The sequence below is a fragment of the Copadichromis virginalis genome, linkage group LG5 (assembly GCF_057382275.1).
Source record: "Copadichromis virginalis isolate Kocher_CV1m ecotype Utaka linkage group LG5, C_Virginalis_male_GT1.1, whole genome shotgun sequence".
Lineage (NCBI taxonomy): Eukaryota > Metazoa > Chordata > Actinopteri > Cichliformes > Cichlidae > Copadichromis > Copadichromis virginalis.
The window spans coordinates 22,406,109-22,421,616 of record NC_140622.1 but is presented as its reverse complement, the minus strand read 5'-3'; the positions used below and the strand labels follow the sequence as shown (position 1 = coordinate 22,421,616).

The 15,508-nt window shown below is 40.5% G+C and overlaps 2 protein-coding genes across 7 annotated transcripts in view; one reads left to right on the top strand and one right to left on the bottom strand.

Annotated features, from left to right (window-relative positions):
* The window catches only part of qrich1 (glutamine-rich 1), a 21,224-nt gene extending 5,716 nt beyond the window's left edge, over positions 1-15,508 (top strand). The window contains exons 1-12 of one of the 6 annotated variants that reach the window (XM_085456757.1): positions 7,265-7,353; positions 8,496-8,755; positions 8,830-8,898; positions 11,870-12,007; positions 12,102-12,908; positions 13,272-13,431; positions 13,611-13,765; positions 13,863-13,977; positions 14,342-14,450; positions 14,545-14,696; positions 14,785-14,875; positions 14,963-15,508. In XM_085456757.1, the coding sequence (XP_085312883.1) occupies positions 7,347-7,353; positions 8,496-8,755; positions 8,830-8,898; positions 11,870-12,007; positions 12,102-12,908; positions 13,272-13,431; positions 13,611-13,765; positions 13,863-13,977; positions 14,342-14,450; positions 14,545-14,696; positions 14,785-14,875; positions 14,963-15,152 (2,253 nt within the window). In that variant the 5' untranslated portion in view covers positions 7,265-7,346 and the 3' untranslated portion in view covers positions 15,153-15,508. The other 5 variants (XM_085456754.1, XM_085456759.1, XM_085456758.1 and 2 more) reach the window with 5 other exon arrangements.
* Positions 1,801-8,533, bottom strand: LOC146709686 (proline-rich transmembrane protein 3). The gene is made up of 3 exons (XM_085456760.1): positions 8,216-8,533; positions 4,162-4,649; positions 1,801-3,827 (listed from the first exon to the last, which is right to left on the bottom strand). The coding sequence occupies exons 2-3, from the start codon at positions 4,631-4,633 to the stop codon at positions 2,188-2,190; spliced, it is 2,112 nt and encodes a 703-aa protein (XP_085312886.1). The 5' UTR covers positions 4,634-4,649; positions 8,216-8,533; the 3' UTR covers positions 1,801-2,187.

Genomic DNA, 15,508 nt, shown 5'->3' with positions numbered 1-15,508 from the left:
AGCTTGCAACGGTACCTGAGGGAAGCTACGGATGTAGTAGGGAATACCATAAACATGTGTGATAAGTGTGGGAACTACGTATTGTGGAAACACTGGGAACTGAGGGTACTGAGTCTGCCGCAGGACCTGACCACTTTCACCAGGAGGTGCGATTGGTGTTGTAGTAGGGTTAATGTTGGGTAGCAAAAGGCAAGTAACCAAAAACTCACCATCCGCTCATAAAGGAAGGAGTGAATATTCTTTATCCTGCAAGGAAATAAACTGAGTAAATGTTTGTTTACAATGTTTGACCACAAGAGGGCCCATCACACCTTGATCTGTGAGCACATGCATCAATTAGAAGGTGCAGTAAATGTCAACTGTTCAGAAAACTGTTTAACAATAGATCCACAGATGCTACACGTGTAAACACTCCAGTAGTTTTAATATCTGATTATTAACCATTAATCTTTTTTTTTTTAATCTAGTGAATCTAAATTCAATAGTATCAATGCATATTCAATATTCATACACTAAATGAAAAGTGTTTGATTTAGAATAATTAGAATATTAAATATATTCAGACTTTTTGATTTGATTGATGTGGTCTGCTGGGTTTTTATGATCTATTCCAAATGAATAATTTACATTTTAAAATTAATCATTAACAAATCTTTTGTTTAAAAGTAAACAGTGAGTCGCCGGACACACCACCTTTAATAAGACAGATGTGAGATGGTATTTAGGCTATTGAAACTTACCAATTTAAGTCACTCTGATGGTCACATTTGAATGTCAGCAAAGTTTTAGGCTAAACATCAATCACACTGCTGCAGGTGTTTGCACAGCACCCACTGCATCATCATCACAAATCATCACAAAGTTTGAAAAACAATTGAGAAACTGTCACTGCAACATACAGCAAATGGAGGCAAGGCATCACACCTTTAATTATTATATAACGGTGCTTTTGTAAAATGATTTCAAAGGTAATCTCCAGAACCACCCCCTTTTCAAACTGTTGACCAATCATTCATTGCCATGTCAACCTGTAGCGGGAGAAGTCTTTGTTGTGTATGATAAGCATGTACTGGACTAATCAGCTCTGTTATCCTGTTTTTTGTGTTTGCGCACCACTGAGAAATACGACATTACGACATATGCATTGGGGCTACTGAAAGTAGAAATAAGAAGATTAAAATATTTATGGGAAAAATAACCATCGAGTTTGCGATTAAAAAAAACAAAATGTAGGTTTAAAAAAGTTCCAAATTCAGCAGGAAAAAGAAAACTCAGAAAATTTCAAATGTTTCTGAGGTTTTTTCTTGTAAATGTGCCTTTATTTAATCCTGAATTTACCACTTTGTCTCTGTACAATTTTTTTTCTTGTCAATTTATGACTTTTTGAAAATTTTGAGTTCTTCCCAATAGATTCTTTTTTTCTAACACTGGTAGTTATATCAAACAATTCAAGCTGAATAATAACACAACTAAATGCTACTAAGTTTAATTAATTCCCTTTTGTTCGGGATAATTACCCACACCCATGTCTAAAATCGAATGTTTAAATTCTATTCTTTTTTTCACCTCTTCTCAAAATCTTCTGTTTCTCGGTTTTTCAGCTTTACGTAAACCAGTTTTCAGTGATCTAAACATCTACTAAAAGATTACATCCTTACACCTCCATGCTGACTGCCATTATTATGATTTGAACACAAACACACACACACACACACACACATATTTGAGGCAAAATCAATAAAAGTAAATTTGGTATGATGTAAAACATGGTTAGCACAAAATTTATTCTTGATCATATTATTCATATAAATTCAAATTGATTTACAAACAAGACAGTAAAAACATCCAGTCGCTGTTGGTACACTAATCAGATGTCAACAGATAAGAGATGGTAACCTGCTGAATTAAAGGTCATCTGTCCTACATACACAAATAACACTGACAGAACAAAACATATTAGACCTTTATTATTATTAAATACTCATATTATTCACTAGGAGAAAAAAATCTGACTCAACAGATTTATTTAAGTGAAAGTACCATCATCTTCTCAAAAACATAAAGATCACATAAAAAGTGACAAATTTCAGGTCATACTGACTGTATTTTTGCATTATCAAACCCACCCATAGTAAACAGTTTTTACTAAAAGAAATATGATAGTTTATGTAAAAGAAGTTTATGTCCTTAGAGGTCTGTGACATCGTCATCTGACCAGTAATGCTGATGCATCACTGCAGAGAATTCCTCTCTCATGTATGCAGCAGCTTTAGACTCACTGCTGCCATTATTTTCAGATGCAGCACTGGGTGACTGTACTGGTTCTTTGGCCTGGAAATGGTCTAGAGATGCCGAAATGGACTCTGTGTCCATCCAGCCGTAGCTGATAAAAGCTGGAGGGAAGGGTTTTAGACCACCGTCTTCATCATTGGTGCCCATTGTCCATGAGGGAGGCGGAGGTGTGAACAGACTCCCTGCTACAAGCTGTCCGTGGTGAAAAGCATTGTCAATGCTGCGCCTGAGGTTAATAGGAGATGGGGGCCGCATGTCAAACTCTATAAGTGAAAGAATACACTCACGTTCACCAACTTTTTGCCACAGCAATGCTGCCTGAGAGTCCGAGCTGCTACTACCAGGATCAGACTTGTGCTCTGATATTTGGGTGGATGTTCGATCATCATATGGGGACATTATGTTGTTGCTGATACCTGCTTTTGACAGGTTATATTTGGACCAGTTATTTGGCATCAGGTCTTCCCAGCTTTTATCTGATTTTTTTAGTGGGACTTTCCACACAGTGGCTAACACCCTATCCCAAAAGCTTTTATCCTCCATTCTTTTGAATGCCTCCACTCTGCTCTGCACATGATCACCCCTTGTGTGACCCTTAGATGGAGTCCAGAAGATCCAAGATCCCAGGACAAGCAAAGAGAATCCCCAGGCTAACTCAAGGAGTCTCGCCCAGAACTGACTCAGCCACCAGCCCCAGCCAAAGCGCCTCCAGTTTCCCAGTAGCCCATAAAGCCAGAAGAGACTATACATCTGAAGGCTGCAGCATAGCACCCCAAGGAAAGCGCACCCTGCTATGACTCGCTTTCCGCGCCTCTCGGGCCTCTGTGAAGGAGCCCACTGTGGTAAAGAGGACCTGAGAAAGGGTTGCAGATTGGAAAGGGCCTTTGTGAGGATCCCCAAGCAAAATGGGAGGCCCCAGCAGAGGGAAAGGGTCTGTAGCAAAAGAGGGACAGCAGGGGTTAAAGTTAAAGAGTATAGATCGGCTACAAATAATGCAGAGCAATGAAATATACCAAACCCTCCAACCACCCATGGGTGCTGCAGCTTTAGTGGGAAAAGTAATAAATTTAACCCTTTCAGTGTAACCAGAGCGAGAGCAAGCTGCACCCACAGAAGAAGCTGCAGAGGAACATTATGTAGCGCTGCCAGAGTGGCATGAGACAGAATCTGACGGGTACCATAGGGGTCAAGTATGAGGAGGATGGTACGCAAAGAACCACCCATGATTAGGAAGCTATTTGCCAGGATCAGGATGTAACAGAGGGGCCGAGGAAGCGTACATGCTCCAGCCGTCCCCACAACTGCCAGGCAAGCCATCAGCAAGAAAAGGCTGGCAGACCCAAAGACGTGCAATTCCCAGGCAAACGCCAGTGTGCGCCTCATGTCGTCCCAGAGCAGACTGGTGCCATTAAAGTTTTTAAGAACAATACACGGCCCAACACCCAGCACGCAGGGGCCTCCAGGTTCTGAAGGTTTATAATTTATCATGGAAGTAAACGCACTGGTATGGAAAGGAAGTTTAGGGCGGTCTCCACCTGAAAGAAAGAGAAGATTTTATATTTTTAATTAAAAATAATTTCATGGTGAATTTTTACATACTGTACTGTTAGCCCGATTACCAGCATAGTTGCACAGCATGCAGTGTCACAGACAGCTACATCGAACCAAAAGATCCAATATCAATCACTTTTACTTTATTTGCTTTTTAAATAGATTTAAATTTGATTTTTCATACAAAAATGTGAAAAGAAGGATATAATTTTATACTAGATCTCACTGTGACCACCTGACAATTTGATGCAGTTAAAGAAAAACGTCAAGTAATGCACTATGTGCGCTACTTCACTTCCATATCACAGCTTTACTTACGAGTTGGGAAGTTGTGTTTCACAGCAGAGGTATGACTCTCTTGTAAGCGCTCTGCTGTTATGTGGCCGCCTTCCAGCAGAGCTCCCTCTGAGATTACGGGTGCACTGGGGTGAGTGTTTCCTGTAATTGAAGTATTAGCTTTGTCAGCTCTTTGGTCCAGAGGCCCTGAGTGGTGCAGGCTGGGTTCTGTCCCCACTATGATTCCAGACCCAGAGTGGGTTTCTTTGCTCAATGGAGTGACAGCCTGATTGATGAGTTGCTGCAACTCCATGCTGCCAACACTATACCGGCTGCCTTCTACAGGGCTTTCTGATTGAAAGATTACTTCCCTGGCCAAGCTGTCCAGGCTGCTGTTGTTTCTGGCTCCACTTTGAGTTGTTTGGACTGAGCCAGAGTTGGATGGTGAAGACTGAATAAGGCTTCCAAGTGAAGAGAGGGACACGGTTAGTGTCACAAAGAGCAGACGCCCCATTTTTGACAGCCAAGATCTGTAGAGAAGACAGAGCGAAAGCACTGAAACACGTTTCCATGCATTCAGGTTCCTAATGTCCCTAGCACTAAAATTAACAGTCTAAAAATATGCTTTACAGTTTTTCTGAAGCTAACGCAAAACTTCAGCCAACCAAGATAATAAAAAGCCTCTTTTAATAAAAAGTTCCTCTTTTGTTGCCACACTTTCACAGCAACTAAATAATCAAAAACTGCTTTGGTAAACACAAACATATGTACTAAAAATATTTATTGATGTCAAGATGGCTAAAACTTGATTTTACCTTGAAATAAACACTGAAACACTTTCTTCACAGCCATAATGGGGAGGTAAATGATTATTAAATATATTTAGATTCACACAGACGAACTTTTATGTTTCAGTTCTAAATGACAATATTTTCTACGTGTAATCTGGAGGATGTGCACCCTCTACAATAAATGCACATTTGAATCAGCAAAATTACAACACAACTTTGGAAAAACTGTTCACAATATGAGTCAGTCGGACCAAAAATATAAAGTAGCCATTTCAGTAATAAATCAGGCAGTGTAAACAATAGGTATCTAAATGCAATTAGAAAGACTAGAAAATGCTGTGAATCCAGAAAAACTCTGAAAAACTGAAATATTTTACCCCTTCATAGTTCAGTTATGATTCAGGCAAACACAAGTATAAAACACACATGACAACACATCATTCAGCTGTCAAATCAGTCTAACTCATTGACTTACCTGCGATCAAGTCTTATTTTCTGCTTTCTTTTTAGTGCATCACGGGTTGTGCTGCATCTCTGGTAAAAGTATGTGTAAAGCCTGATTTCTGAGGTGATACACAAGGTGCATCACAGTGAGCCTTGAACATACTGACTGGCGCGCTCACAACTAACTAACGGCTTATTGCACCTGCTGGTTACTTGGCAACTTTCCATCACTATGTCGCTAGTAAAACAAAGACCTGATTACCATGGCCCATTTCTGGAGAAAAAAAGTTGAATAAATAATTCCTGTTTATTGTTTGCAGTGTTCATAAATGAAGGATTTTAAAATGAAAATCAAAGTTGTAAATGACCGACTGTTAATAACAACCTACAAGCCTTCTGTTTTGTTTTAATGGCAGCTGTTTAAAGGTAAATCCTTCTCAAAAGGATTACATTAAGATTCTTACAGTGGCATAAAGTCACCTGCAGTGATAAGCCAGTAAGTCACGAGCCAAGTAAGCTGTTTCATGCCAACTTACTAGCTTATTATTTTTCCAGAGTGTGCATGTGAAAGACTTACGCTTTATGATCAAATTAGGAGAGTGTTAGTCACCACTCAGATGAATCCTGTGGTCTTTTCTCTATCAATAATGGATCAGCTTTCTTTCCTCTTAACGTCCACCATGGTGATAGTGTTCGGGCTAGATTTTGCTAAACAGGCAGATTTTCAGAAACTAGAAGATGTTACATTTCAAATGAAGATTCACCGCATTATGACTTTCGTTTTTTCCATGAACCCTCTTAGTTCCAAGTCATCTTTGCTGACAGCCCCAATTTAGCCTCAAACCATAAACGTAACCCTGTATTTTGGAGAAAAGCCAGTATATATTATACTGGAAAAAATAGTTCTGTTGCATATGTTAAAATAATTTTGTCCCCTTACTGCAAAGAATTTGGACATTTTCTTTTTAAATTACATCTTCTAGGATCATTGCTTGTGATGAGAGACCTCAAGGGGTTAATTATAATAGACTCAGAATTTGGGTGTTTTAAAGTCTATAAACAGGGGTGGACATTTAACAAGAACCTATCCTTAACCCTAGATGTGTTGCCAACACCCTGGAAGATGTTAAGCAGTTAAAGAAAAATGTACACATACTACATAAACGCTGCCATAAGAGAGCCCTTGTAGAGTCAGAGATAGTCTGCAGCGAGTGTGGGAATTAACTCTTTCCAATCCAGTGTGTAGAGGACACAGCCTATGCACACAGCGCATCTGTCTAGGTCCACCTTAAGAAGGGCAAGAGGCAGTTTGTTGTGGAGGGAACAGGGGGAGGCCCTCAGTAGCACATGCCTGGCTCTTTAAGGCAGACTGGGGAAGTTAGAACAAGTTAAAGGCACATGCATTCATGTTTACCAAGCTTCAGGAGAACCATCCTGGAAGAAAATGTTTGTGTTCATTTAAAGTCACGTATCTTGATTTCCAGAGTCAGAGGAAATAAATTAAACAGTTAATAATAAAATAAAATGATTAATAATCAAAAACAGAGACATCGTAACATAAAAACAGTTTGACCGAAAATAATAATTTAAGTAAGGAATCCCTACTAAAATATTTTAAAATAAAATAAATAACCAAGGCCAATTAACCACATAATGTGGCCAATATCTATCTAATTTAAAGCTATACAGATCCTACTTTTCTGTAATATTAGAACAGATATCTAATAGTATGACAATGATCAGTCATTATTTTGTCTGATTTTTAAATTAATCCTCAATGAAAGGAGTGGTATTGTAAAAGGCTGTCTATTTATTGCGATCATTCAAACTGGGTATCTGTGTATATAGGTTCTATCATTTCAATGCAAATGACCCTGTTTTAATCTGAGAGACTGTGATTATCTTGCACTGCCAGATTACGGTTGACCCACCGTTACAGATGAGACATGCCCTACCTTTAACTACACAAATGTGGTTGCACTTCTCGTCCAAATGTCATGTAAGTTTTCATAACAGTGCTGCTCTTGCTACCGGGATGGGAGCTGCAGTTATCAGCCCGTTGGTTGGCAGAGCAGTGTGGAGAGCAGCCGCGTTGTTTTCGGGGCCTATACTTCCGTCATTTTATGTCTCACTTGGTAAACAGTGTGTGGGGTTTTGTGCGTGTGTCGCTGAGTGGTGTTTTTTTGGACATACGACGTGGGATTTCGCCGCATAACTAAACCTGCGCTTTGCTGGAAGTGGTAAACTTTTAACACAACCCGGAGCTCAGCGTGAAATAAGCAGACGTCAGAGAATCGGCCAATGGTTAAATTTTATCTCCGTGTAATCACGGCATTGTTTTGCGGTATTGCACAGCTGCTAAAATGTGCTATGTAGCCAAGTAAATGGTATGCTGGTGGTAGCTGTTAGACGTTTATCGGCTTTTTGGTTTTAAACACCGTGCCTTGGCGGAAACAAGAGGATTTCATTTTATTTAAGGTAGCATGACAGGATCCAGAGCAGCCGAGCTAGCTCGCTAGCTAACGTTAGCACAGTGGTTAGCCAGCGAGGTGTTGCTGTGTTAAATACAGTTCGATAGCCTCTATTATGAGTAAAACTATAGCCGTGTTGTATAAGTTACGGCATAAATTACATTGGTATTCAACAGTGTAGAATGCAGTCGGCGGTTGCTACTCAGTGAACTATCCATATGGGTTGTGGCAAAACAGCGCCTAGCTAACATTGTTAAGCTAGCATGCTAACAACTAGCTGTCACATAAACTGTCAATATAATGAAACCAGGCACCATTGTTGGTGCGTTGCTTCATTACTTCATTGCTATTAAACCCAGTTAATCGCTCATAGTAAACATTTAGGTTTACCTTTCAGCTAATCTGTGATTGCAGTGTTTCTTAATTGTAGGAAAAGTTGATTTAAGCAAAGCACAGTCATTGTATTAGCTCCAAGCCAAATGCATTTAACATAGCAACCCTAACGTTCCCAACCTTACTGACAAACATTTAAACTGCATCATTGTAGTTGTATGTAAGAGAGAAAAGCTGTCTCTCATCATTTTACATGAACATTGCAAATGCAGCTTGTTTAGGATGTAATGGATGTAACTGTGCTCTTAGAAGTGTAAAAGAAAAATCTCCTTTCCAGGTCCAGTGACGATGAACGAGCAGGAGAGTGGGGTGGTCTCCTTTGACGAATATGTGCGGCAAAAGGCCCGCACTGTGCCTCAGCACAGGATGAAGGAGTTCCTGGAGTCTCTTGCCAAGGGCCCAGAGGTGCTGCAGGAGTTCAGCCAGCAGGAAGGGGCAGCCACCAGTACAGCCATGGTGTACCATCAGCAGGGTGCCAACTGTGTTTACACAGACAGCACGGAGGTGGCAGGATCTCTCCTGGAGCTGGCCTGTCCAGTAAGACACTTTATATTGGGTGTTGAATTATGTTGTTTGGTGGTTTGCAATTACATGTAAATGTTTTATAACAGGTACAGGTGACCTCAACAGAGATGTCACCCCAGCTGCATCAAGGATCTGAACAGCAGCTTCAAGTGCAGGTTAGTTTCTTCTTGTTTCAGCTGCTCTTGTTATTGGTCGGATCATCTGCCTCCATCTCACCCTATCTCACCCTATCCTCCTCTTTCACACAAACTCTCAAAGTTTGCATCCACACTGCTCAACCTGACCTGGCCCAATGATGTATTCATTTCTAATCATATCCATCCTGGTCACTCCAAAAACAAATCTGAGCAACTTCAGCTCTGTGACCTGCAGTCCCGCCTTGTCTTACTGTCAGTGCCACTGTCTCCAAACCGTAGATCAGAGCAGGTCTCACTACCGTCTTTTAAATTCTTGTTGCTATCCTTCTGTCATAAATCACCCTGCCACTTGTCTCCATCCACTCAACCCTGCCTGCACTCTCTTCTTCACCTCTGTTGTGCACTGTTTGTTGCTTTGCATGGTTGATCCTAGAAATTTAAACTAATTGAACATGATGTCATTTGCAAACGTAGTCCACAGAGACTCTTCCTGCCTAACCTCATACAAAAACATAGTGTGTTTAAATTTTATATAGCCGATTGTCCTCTCAGTCTCAGCACACCACAATTACTCACTAGTGTTTGTGTCATTACATAGAGACCAGAATATGTTACAAATTATTAGTTACTGTTTTAAAAAGCAGTGCGTTATTTTTGCATTACTCCATAGCATAGCCTGATACACTGTCACACATATGAGAATGCATCTATGTTGACATTAAAAACCTGAGGCTACTAAGGATGTACCAGTCCAGCTTTTTCCCTTTCTGATCTGACACCACTGCTTTGACTGTGAGTCTCTGCTGATGTACTGATTTGATCTCAGTGTTGGATTAGAAAGCTGTATTTCTCACTGTGAGGAAGAGATTGAAATAAGGGTGGGTAATTATAGATTCAAAATTTATATCATGATATTTCATCAGAAAATTTGTGCTAATTTTGGTGATATAGAAAAAAAAATACAAAAATTTTAAACACTTGCAGACAGCAGCTTTTTTTGTAAGTGTAAGTACATGAAGTGCACTCTCTTACTGAAATGAAATTTGAAATGTGAATCTGTCAAAACAAGATGGCAACAGCATTACATACAGTGACACAGCATACGTCAAATGTAATCACAAAAGTAGCCGAGGTAGTGTTTCCATGTAAGTCTGTATAAACATATAAAATAACTGCTTAACATTTGAGTTTATCAATAACTAAAGTAGCTTAACCTCAAACACCTGTGCAGTATTGTCATATAATTAACCTGAAAACGTTTTTTGTTTTTTTTTTACCCGGGATGTTTTATGTTGTTTTTTTTTTTTTTTTTCTTGGGTTGAGCTGTTTAAACACCTGCAGGTGATTGATTTGGTAATTTCTACCCACCATTGGCTCTTCCTGTCGTAGTAATGCTTAGTTTGAGGCATTTGTTTACTTTTGGGTTACATGTCAGGAGCTGCGAGGCTCTCCTCAAAGTTTCTCCACCTTTTGCAGGAGTGGTTTTCTGGAATATTTGAAAGGTAGCTCCCTTTTTACTAAATCTATCAGAGGCTGACATGTTGCTGTTCCTCTCAGACATGCCTGGGTTTTTCTCCTAGTCCTACATTTGAAAATGTAAATGTGAGACATTGCTGTAGCCAAACCATCAAAATATGACACTCTTATAGCACATAAAATGTGTACTGGTGTTGTCTTTATCAGCTATAGATGTGAATCATTTGTATGAAATGAGGTCATACTCCACTTAAGTTTTCACAAGTTTTGAAAAGGGTTAGGGTTAAAAACAGGCTATAAATTTACAGAATTTATGGTATTTATTATTGAAAAAGGGAGGATATAGAAATATATTCTTGTTCATTTAATCTATTTGCACTGGACTGGAGTCATTAGGCTGCAAACTGGTGTCATTTACAGGCGTTGTACTTTCTTCATCAAGAATGAGACAGCTGGAGTGAAATTAACTTTAACTGACTTGATCACATTTTAAATTATAATTATATCATAAGTTTAGTAAACACTCCTAAAAAGTGTTACACAAAACTTTCCATCTTGCATGACTGGACAGAGCATAATGAGAGTGAAAGTAAACAGGAGGAAAGTTTCCAGTTAAATAAATGCTTCTGCAGATGTACAGATAGAAGTTGTTGGTGTAGCAGCATGAAATGACCCCAAACCTCACTCCATGCTGTGTTAGCTGTGGCGCTAACTGCTGCTGTTATCTGGTAAACAGAAAACATTGTAGAACTCAAAGGAATGGATCCCATACTGACCCAAAAAGTTGGATCGAGTATTGGACTGATATCCAATCCAAATATCAAAGCAGTGCCTTCTGAGAGGCTACAGTCAGGCTCACTGGAAGGAATCCCTTTCCTACTGAATACAAACAGAAGATCTTTCACTTAGTATTTAAGTATGCATACAGAGCCAACAGGAAATGTGAAAACCACGCAAAGGAGCACTTTACAGAAAAATGTTGTGGTCACAATGATTCTTCAGTAGGAAAAGGTGCAGGTGGAAATGGAGGATACATTTCTGACTGGTTATACTGATTTGTACCATCACATTGTAGTCCTTCTGTGCAATAAAAATTAAAGCAATGTAAATGTTTTTAATGTAATTGGAAAGAGGGTGTCTGCTTTTTGTTTGCCTGTTGTGCAGATAATTAAAGACCTTGTAGCACAATCAATGAAATATCTGTTTGATTAGTAGCAGAAGTTAGTTCTATGAAGTATCACAAGCCAAAAAAAAGATCAACTTTCTCTCAGGATTATGGTTGCTGTTTCATGCTTGTTCAATTCACATTAATGTAATTAAAACAGGATCGGTCACCTCAGACATGGGTGTATCTTACTGAGACTTCAAATGTATAAACTTGAGACGCCTTATGACTTTGATGACTGTTGTGTTGTTCATAGCAGAAATGTCAAAGAAAAGTATTTCAGTGTGTTTATGATTCATAAGGTTGCTTACAAGTCTGTTTGTTTTTCTTACTCTCCCTCTGTGCCAGGTTCAGATCCAAGAACAGCAGGGCCAAACAGTTGGTCAGGTTCTTCAGGTGGCCCACCCCTCTCAGCAGGACATACAGGGAATCTCAACAGCCCAGCTTGTGCAGGCAGGAGAGCTCACAGAGGAGCAGCAACAGCAGGTAGAGGATTAACTTCAGTTACGTCTATCAGGTTTTTCCATGTTTCCCCATTTAAACAAACAAACAAAAAAAACATGTTTACTGTGTTTCACAGATTCAGGCTCAGTTGGTTGCCGCCGTAGCTGGAGGACAACAAATCCAACTGTCAAGTGGCCAACAAATCCAGTTGCAGGGAATGCAGCATATTCAGTTGCCTGGGGGACAGCAAATTCAACTTCAGGCCGGCCAGCAGATTCAGTTACAGGGTGGGCAACAAATCCAGATCCAGACCATTGAGACCATGACTCCTGCTCAGCAACAGGACTCTACCAGGGAGGCAGAGCGGAGGCCCAGCACTATCCCCACTGTTCTCCAACCAGCCAAGAAGCGTAAGATGGATGTCCCCCTAGCTGTTTCGTATGCTGTTCCACAGGGGCAGCAGGTGGCTACAGTTTTAGCCATCCCTCAAGGCCAGCAGCAAAGTTATGTGTCCCTACGACCGGATTTGCTCACAGTTGACAGTGCTCAGCTGTACAGCACTACAGGAACAATCACAGGTCCCCAAGGTGAGACCTGGACCATCCCTGTGTACTCCACTCCACAGCAGCAGGGTGTAACTCACATTGCTATACCACAGGAGACGTATAGCACAGTGCAAGTAACTACCGCCAACGGCAAGGACAAAATGTCCCCAAATTCCACATCGAGGTCTGCCGACGTGCATTCGGCCACCACTGCAACGCAGGAAGAGATCGTGCAGACCCTCTTCCCAGCACAGTTCATGAACGGCAACATTCATATCCCCGTGGCAGTGCAGACCGTAGGAGGGACATACAACACTACACAGTCAGTGCAAATATGGGACCCAAATCAACAGCAGAGTCAAGGGGAAGATGGACAAGACCAGCAGCTCCATCTGCAGGTTAGAAAAGACTCCGTCTTACAGTTGTACTCTGGTCCTCGATGATTATGGCTGGAACTAAATTTGCCCTGTGCAAATGTAACAGAACATAACTGATAATTGTTGCTTTGGTCATAATCATGATGGTGTTTTCAAAAGTTCATGTTTATTTTTAGCCTTTTTTTCCTTTCTGAATTAAGAATGTGAACTAATTTAACTAGGACTAGTTAATACTACTAATCATAACAATACCATGTTACAACATAACAGTATTATCATACTATGAATTACCATCATGTAATTAATAAGATGTGTTTAACTCTGCTGCCATCTTTCTCAAAAACCTTTTTTTTTTTTTTTTTTTCCTTTGCTCTTCTACTGCAGGGTCAAGTAGCCACTGAAGCTCAGGGCGAAGCACCCACAGAGATTCTGGTTCCTGTGTGTCTAAAGCCAGAGGAAGGGCTGGAGGTTTGGCGCCTTTGGGTGAAGAGAAAAAATGCTGAACTAAGCAAACGGGAAACAACAAAGCTTGCGCCCATAGGACGTAAGTAGGCCTGTTACAGTTGTCTCAGTAACAGTGAGCTCTTGCTGAAACCAGAGGAAGTCACAACATTTTGCTGTTGGCACTCTGTAGTACGTACTGTTATTCTTAGTCACCTAGAAGTAAAGTCAGTTTTACACTGCTTCTCCAAACGTAGTGTTTTCTGGTATTTCTGCATTCAGGTCGTCAGCCCCTGCGTTTTCAGGAAGATCTGGTATCCAGTGCAGTGGCGGAGTTAAACTTGGGTCTTTCCCTGATGACTCAGGAGGCACGAGGATCCGAGGACGAACAGTTTGCTCCCGATGTCCTGTATTATGTTTTCTTGTGTATACAGAAGGTTAGTATCTCCATACTCAACCACAAAAAGGCAGGAAGAATAAAACTAAGGCTGAAATTGCTTTTCTGTGTTGTTGGTTTTTTTTTCTTTTTTATAGTATCTTTCTGAAAATGGACGTGTGGATGATATTTTCAATGATCCATATTACACTCGATTTTGCGAAAGTTTACACAAAATCCTGCACGACTGGAAACCCACTGTGCATCCTTTAGGTAAGGCAAAATCCACAATTTTGTAATTGTTTTCGATATTCAGGCAGCATTTACATGTATGTAAACACTCGACAATGGACATCTTTGACATTTGGGATCTTTTCTGGCATGATTGTCATAGCAACAACCATCAGTCATTCACAAGATTAAAAGAGCTTCTGTTGCCTGTTTGCATTAGCCATGCTAGCTGCACTTTACTAACCTTATGCAGTTAACAGCATTTTTTTTGGCAAGGACGAGCTAAGCAGCAGATCGACGATTTAGTTCGGGATCACATCATCCTGTTCAACATGACGGAGATGCGCTGAAGCCTTAAACACATGCATGTGAATCCTGCCGTACTCATGGTATGTTTTCCTCTTAGGTTATATCATCCCAAGTCATGTGACAGAGGAGATGCTGTGGGAGTGTAAACAGCTTGGCGCACATTCACCTTCCACATTGCTCACAACTCTAATGTATTTCAACACTAAGTGAGTAACCATTGAATGGCCCTTAGTCTTTTATCCTCTCTCTAATCGCTCAGAGTCAAATACCGAATATGGTACAATGTCGTATTTGTTGCAGGTATTTCCACTTGATAACACCTGAACAGCACATGAAAGTAGCTTTCTCTAAAGTCTTAAGACACTCAAGGAAGAACCCAACTAACGCCAAGGACAAAGCAACCAGTATTCGCCTTCTCAAAGGGCAAGGCCTACACAGTGCTGGACAAAAAGGTACTCTCTTGCTCAGGTCGTGATTAGCTCAGTGTTGGATAGCAGAAATGCCCGTTGTTGACCTGTTGCTGTGTACTGCATCATTTAGGAACCGATGACATGTATGAAGAGCAGATCGAGGATCCTGCGAATCCTCTTCGTTGTCCCATCAAACTTTATGACTTTTACCTCTTCAAATGGTGAGCAGCACTTCAGCTTAGTAGGATTTATGTGATGATTACTCTTCAGTTTACACCCCCAGACACATGCTTAACTTTCTTTTCCAGCCCACAGAGCGTTAAAGGACGTAACGATGCGTACTACATGACTCCAGAGCCTGTCGTTGCACCAAACAGCCCGATGTGGTACTCCTCTCAGCCCCTCACAATTCAGCAGGTGGAACAAATGCTGTCTCGCATCATCGTGGTCAGAGAGATCCAGGAGATCATCTGTGTTGTTCCAGAAAATGTGAGCTAGATTGAGGACTTGGCTCACAGGAACTTGTTCTCCAGATTGTTGACTATGCAGTATCCATCCTGACTATTATCATCGATGGCCATTAAAATAAAGTGGAACAACTTCTGAGGAGAGTATCATGATTATGCTCATCAGATCCATAAATTCTTCTCTTCTTATTATCTCTGTTTTTGACCGGTGGGTTGGACTTCTCGTTCTCTTGGCTGCCTTTGTAAGATATCACCTCTGTAACTTTTGAACCGGCAAGTGAGCAAGACTTTAGTCTCTTCTCAGCTGGGCAGAGATGATACACGTTCGTGTACAAAGTCAATCTTATAAATGATTAAACAACTGTAATCTTTTCTTTCTTAACCTCA